At 41.2% G+C, this 6591-nt stretch overlaps 1 protein-coding gene across 1 annotated transcript; it reads left to right on the top strand.

The window, feature by feature from the left end:
- Nucleotides 1-367: 367 nt before the first annotated feature.
- Nucleotides 368-6354, top strand: LOC122764737 (2-oxoglutarate dehydrogenase, mitochondrial-like; the record flags this gene model as incomplete). The annotated part of the gene is made up of 10 exons (XM_044018656.1): nucleotides 368-496; nucleotides 1116-1266; nucleotides 1346-1473; nucleotides 2390-2568; nucleotides 2646-2717; nucleotides 3044-3169; nucleotides 3271-3343; nucleotides 3421-3584; nucleotides 4220-4374; nucleotides 5196-6354. Coding segments are annotated over 10 exons (1298 nt in total), but the record flags the coding sequence as incomplete, so codon positions are not given.
- Between the last annotated feature and the right edge of the window lie 237 nt (nucleotides 6355-6591).

The following is a 6591-nucleotide window of genomic DNA, read 5'->3' as shown; positions in this document are numbered from 1 at the left end:
TTAGTAATAGTTGTGTTATTAGTAATAGTAGTGTTGTTAGTAATAGTAGTAGTGTTAGTAATAGTTGTGTTATTAGTAATAGTAGTGTTATTAGTAATAGTTGTCTTATTAGTAATAGTATTGTTATTAATAATAGTTGTGTTGTTAGTAATAGTAGTGTTGTTAGTAATAGTTGTGTTGTTAGTAATAGTAGTGTTGTTAGTAATAGTAGTGTTATTAGTAATAGTAGTGTTGTTAGTAATAGTAGTGTTATTAGTAATAGTAGTGTTGTTAGTAATAGTAGTGTTGTTAGTAATAGTAGTGTTATTAGTAAGAGTTGTGCTGGTTCTGCTTGTATAATTCTAATTCTAATGTTTGTGTTGTTCAGGTTTCTTCACTCTGGAGGGTCAACCTAAAAGTATGAGCTGCCCTTCGACCGGCATCAGTGAAGAGGAGCTCAGCCACATCGGAAACATCGCTGCCTCAGTCCCGGTGGAAGATTTCACCATCCATGGAGGCACGTCCTGCTCTGTGCTGTTTTAAACAATACACACTGATGGAGACAATTATTATATTATTACAAGATTAAATGTAGGATATAAAATCTGGCCAAAAATGACCTGATTAGAAACTTGCTAAAGCTATGTTTTTTTTATCCTTAAATTCAAAATATAATGTGATACAATACAATTATGATAAAACATGATGCACTTTATTGTGGCTAAAGCTACACACATCACAGTTTATAATTTAATACATACACTGCAAAAACATCTTCTACCACTTTATCCTTGATGGAGGCGGGAAACACCGTGGACAGCTACACACCCATCAGTGAATTTACATCTGTATTTAACAGCAGTATTTCAGTATTTTCAGTATTCAGACTCGAGTAGTGAACTCACAAACCAGGAGCAACAACAAGGTTAATTTTTTATTTTACTGTCTTGAAAATATTGTTTTCCAGTGTAGCATAAGAAGAGGAATAAATTAGAATAAAACGTTATAGTGTTACAGCTGCCAATCGAACGTATTTGATCATGTTTCTTATGTTCAGTATTTACTTTATTTACATTATTCTTCAGTGCAGACTCTAAACACAGATTCTCTTCTTCACCTGTGTCTTCACTCCTCAGGGTTGACTCGTATCCTGAAGGGCCGCGCTGACATGCTGAGTCAGCGAGTGTGTGACTGGGCTCTCAGCGAGTACATGGCCTTTGGCTCTCTGCTCAAAGACCGGATCCACATACGTCTCAGTGGACAGGATGTGGAGAGGGGCACTTTCAGGTACAACCTCATGTCTGTGCACACTCGGAGAAGGGGAACTCACCAAATGGAGTCTAACGCATTCATTCATCTGTCACAGCCACCGGCACCATGTTCTTCACGACCAGAACGTCGATAAGAGGATCTGCATCCCCATGAACTACATCTCACCTGACCAGGCTCCCTACACTGTCTGCAACAGTTCTCTGTCTGAATATGGAGTACTGGGTAAGTAGCAGGCTCACACTAACTTCTCCTTCTCTGCCCTGTGTCCTCTTCTGTCTTCTGTCACACCAGCTGTCCTCATGTCCTCCTTCATAATACCATGAAGATGGTGTGGTGAAGATGTGAAGAGTAGAAGTAGAGAAAGTGGATGAGTTTTAATATCTGGGGTCAAACAACTGGAGCTGGCTGAGCTGAAGATGCTGAGGTTTTGGTTGGGAGTGACCACGATGTACAGAATTAGAAAATAATTCAAAATTTAGGGTGTGGGCCAACTACATGACGGCCTGAGGGCCAGCATAGCTAACGGCTAACAGGTGTGTGTGTGTGTGTGTGTGTGTGTGTGTGTAAATAACAGAGTTGGCCCTGTGTCAAACCTTTAAACACCTGTGGAGTGTTTTCTGCTCTAATTAGTTTGAAATCTGGTTACACAGGTATTCCAGGAATGTGACTACGTGCTCATCAAGGATCAGTTTATTCTTTATACTCACGTCAGTAACCAGCATGCAGTGGTGGCCCGTCAACCAGGGCGCCGCCCCACCTGTCTGTCTCACACGGAGAAGAAGATAGGAATCACAAAAACATGAACGTTTAAAGAAACGAGCTTTACATCATACAGACCATGTGTACTGTAGTTTAAAGGTGTTTCCTGTAAATCTTTACAATAGACTCTCGTGTTATAAGTGGTACTAGTTTTATTACCAATTTTATTTAATATTTTAGTTTTGAGCAACATTCTGCTGCATATTTTTCTTAAACAAAGAACATTTCAATCACTTTGAGAATATTTGGACTGTGTAGCTGGAAGTTCTCAGTCTTCTTCAGTCGTTGGCTGCAGGCTTATTGGATCACCAAGTACTGGAATTCTCACTGAAGATTGAAATCCAGCTCTGTTTAAACCTGGTTTCTGTTTCTGGTGCAGGTTTTGAACTGGGCTTCGCCATGGCAAGTCCCAACGCTCTCGTCCTGTGGGAGGCCCAGTTTGGAGACTTCAATAACACGGCTCAGTGTATCATTGACCAGTTCATCAGCTCGGGTCAGGCCAAGTGGGTCAGGCACAACGGCATAGTGCTGCTGCTCCCTCACGGCATGGAGGGAATGGTAGGACCCGCTAAACTTGATCTGCAGCATTCTGCCGCGCTCAGGTTCATCATGTCTTTCCTCCGTCCTCCTCTCAGGGTCCAGAGCACTCGTCCGCCCGTCCCGAGAGGTTCCTGCAGATGTGCAATGATGACCCAGATGTTTTCCCTGTGAGTTTGACTCTGAACTGTACATCTGATACAGTATTCTAAATTAGGATGGGCATGAGTATTTGATTGATTATTATTTGTTATATATCAGGAAGATACAAAACAAGTGTTTTTATCAATGTAAAATCTTTTCTACTCCAATGCTGACCTAATTTGTGGTACATCTATCATCATGAGGTGGCAGCAGCAGGTATTCAGTTAGTGGTAGTGTGCTTGCAGAAGTGATGAAACTTACAAGGGTTCCTGAATGCATCTTGAAGCATCTTGAACACACACTGCAGCAGGATCACACCTATATGTGCTTCCATTCTTTGACCGTCTTTCAGAAACTGACGGAGGACGTGGCGGTTCGTCAGCTGTACGACTGTAACTGGATCGTCGTCAACTGCTCTACGCCTGCAAATTACTTCCATGTTCTGCGCAGACAGATCCTGCTGCCCTTCAGGAAACCTGTGAGTGATCTGTGACACCGACCACACACGTGCTCCTCGTCATCACACGATTCATGTCGCTCAACTTTCCCGGTTCCCTCTCGTTGTCTCTGTACCTCAAGCTCATCGTGTTCACTCCCAAGTCGTTGCTGCGCCACCCAGAGGCCAGGTCCAGCTTCGATGACATGCTGCCAGGTGAGTGCTGACCAAAATAAACAGCAGGAATAATGCAGCTTTATTCAAATGTTAAATGTATGTTTCACAACCCGCAGGCACCGCCTTCAAACGTGTCATCCCTGATGATGGACCTGTGGCCTCCAGCCCAGAGAAAGTCAGGAGAGTCATCTTCTGCTCCGGAAAGATCTACTACGAGCTGATTCGTGAGCGAAAGAACAGAGGCATGGACGATGCCGTCGCCGTCGTCCGCATAGAACAGGTGAGAGTCACGGCCATCTTAGATTTTAGATATCGTCATATCTCTTCCTGCTTTTGCATTGATAATTATCATGTTTATTATATTGAATACGTTTTCACTAAATACTATAAATTAAATATCATGTACCTGTATATTAATCAACATTACATTTAAATAAAGTCACTTCTTTAATTCTAAGACTAATTATTTGTGTTCTGTAGATATTTTTGAGTGTATTTAAAGTGTATTATAGTGCATTATATCCGTCATATATCACATATATCGGGATACAGCAGATAAACTGAGGGTTTAAGACATAATCCAGAGTAATCCAAGTGCTTTAACTGCTTTTATGTTGAAACAGATCCAGACACTTTGTGTTCACCCTCAAATGATCCATTTATTTTTATCTTTTCTGCGGCTGCTGTTAGAGCAGTTGTCTCATGGGTAACTTCCTGTCTTCACTGCTTCACTCCCTACGACACATTTGCTGAGGGAGACGGAGAATCACATTTACGAGTAAAATAAGTGTTAAAAATTAAAAAAAATAAATAAATAATAATTCAAACAAGGAAAAAAAATGTAACATGTGCCATATTGTTTTATATTATAAAACGTACAGTTTACATTTAGACGTGATTTCCTTTTCCTTCCAGCTCTCTCCTTTCCCCTTCGACCTGGTGAAAGCTGAGACCGAGCGCTTTCTCAAAGCGGATCTCGTCTGGTGTCAGGAAGAGCACAAGAACCAGGGCTATTATGACTACGTCAAGCCCCGCCTCCACACCACCATCCACTCCACGCGCCACCTGTGGTAAGCACCACCTTCATTCTGATGCGTCGGGGGCCGGATTACAGGCAGACTGAGGCCATGAACACACGGAAACGGACGATACTTTTAGATTCATAGAATGTTGATGCTCGTCTGTTTTTATCTCCTATCTTACGTGAAATTTCCACGTCACATTGTCCTGAATATGTTCTTTACTTGAGAGAATGCAACATCTGATTTGAAGGAATTTCTCTGAATGTCACAAATTATATTTAATTTTAATCTCGTCAAACATCTAATCCCATCACAGTACCAGACCTCATCCATTCATCCCAACAGAAACTCTTCTTATCTATTAACAGCCTCTTGTGATACCACAGAGGATCTGCTTGATAAATGTGGGTCAGTTTTTGTCAGTTGATGTGTAATTTTCCACGACTCTCTGGCCTAAGCCAGTACCAGGTCTTGAGAGGGAACTGGTCTGTCTGTCTGTGAAAGAAGACCTCCACAGAGACAGGATAGACCAGTTGCTCTTCTGTCCTGACCCACAGAGGTGGATTTTACATCGCTGACATAAAGACAAACGACAGTCTAGTGAGTTGAGTTTTCTGAATGACTGGAACTACGTTGACTTCCATTATTTTTTTCAGACCTGGCGTTAATTTAATGACATATAAGTTAATCTTCCAGCATCCATGTGAAGGTCCACGTCTTTGATAACGTGGCGTCTGATTTCGACGTTTTTTATGACATTTATCATAAATATTTTTAAAATGTTGCTCTTGTTCAGTGTTAAAGTTGAGCTGACGTCCGTTGTCATGATGTTGTGATGTTGTGATGTTGTGATGTTGCGTGTGCTGCAGGTACGCTGGCCGCGACCCCGCAGCAGCTCCAGCCACCGGGAACAAACACACTCACGTCACAGAGCTGCAGCGTTTACTCGACACGGCGCTGGATCTCGAGGCTTTCTCACGAAACGACTAGTCAGCAAAACTCAGCGCGGACCAGTCCGTCTTCACACGGTAACAAGTGCAACCTTTCCAATGACTTTTCAACACTGTTACCGTGTGAAGACTTCATTTGTTTCCATTTTTACCCTCAGGAAAAAAAGTATGAGAAAACCACTGAATGTATTACTTTATACAAAAATCATTTTTAAGACTTTTACCTTAAATCAGAAGAATCAGAAGAACTTCATCAGTCATCAGCCACATCGGCCCGAGTCCGATCCACAAGCATCATCAGCTGCTTCTCGCTCCTTTTTGTTTTTGGGAACAATTTTAATTCGCTAAAAAAAGACTTGGGGGAGGGGTGGTGGGCGGGATCAAAACTTAACAGAAGACAAGTTCTCACGGAGGATTGGAGTCTTCAGTGAACTCCAGCTGAAGAGAACGTCATCAAACCGGTGACATGTGGTGTCTGATGTTGCTGCGCGGATCTGTAAAACACAACATGACTGAGTGGAGGCGCGGATCTGCAGTTGTGTGTTGTTGAATAATGATTATTAAACGATGATATTGCGTCTTTGTGAATCCGTTTCCCAGCATCTGTCTGTCTTTGAGTCACATGACTGTTGACGGCTTGATTGACAGGCGTCAGACTTGGCATTGGCAGTTTGTTTGGATAAGAGTTACAAGAGAACCTCTGATGTGACCTCTGATGTGACCTCTGATGACCTCGCTGTTTCCTGTCCATAATCATGTTGACGTAGTGTTTCATTACCACAGAGCCGAGTAAACACGTGACTAAAACCTGGTTCTAATAAGGCAGAACTTTAAGTTTAGGGCTAAGATTTGAATTTGAATAAGGTTCAGGATGCTGTGTCCTTTAAAGCTATGGTTCCCAAACACATTTACCTTCAGACTCGACAGGAACCTCACACACACACACACACACACACACACACACACACACACACACACCAGAACAATCAAGTGAACAATTACAAGTGTTTTGTAGGTTTCTGTAGATGGATTCAAAACTGTCCTGGGCTTCTATAAAATCCAAACCAAGCAAACCTGAGATATGACCTTGTTTTCTTTTAGTCTTTGGTACATTTCCGTCTTTCAGACGTGATATTTTAGTTAAGAACGCCACTAACTGACAGTTACTTTTGATACACTGATATATGTATGTATGTATGTATATATATATATATACATATATATATATATATATATATATATATATATATATATATATATATATGTATATATATATATATATATATATATATATGTATATATATATATATATGTA

This window comes from Solea senegalensis, unplaced genomic scaffold, assembly GCF_019176455.1.
Source record: "Solea senegalensis isolate Sse05_10M unplaced genomic scaffold, IFAPA_SoseM_1 scf7180000017642, whole genome shotgun sequence".
Lineage (NCBI taxonomy): Eukaryota > Metazoa > Chordata > Actinopteri > Pleuronectiformes > Soleidae > Solea > Solea senegalensis.
This window is presented reverse-complemented; position numbering and strand designations above follow the sequence as displayed.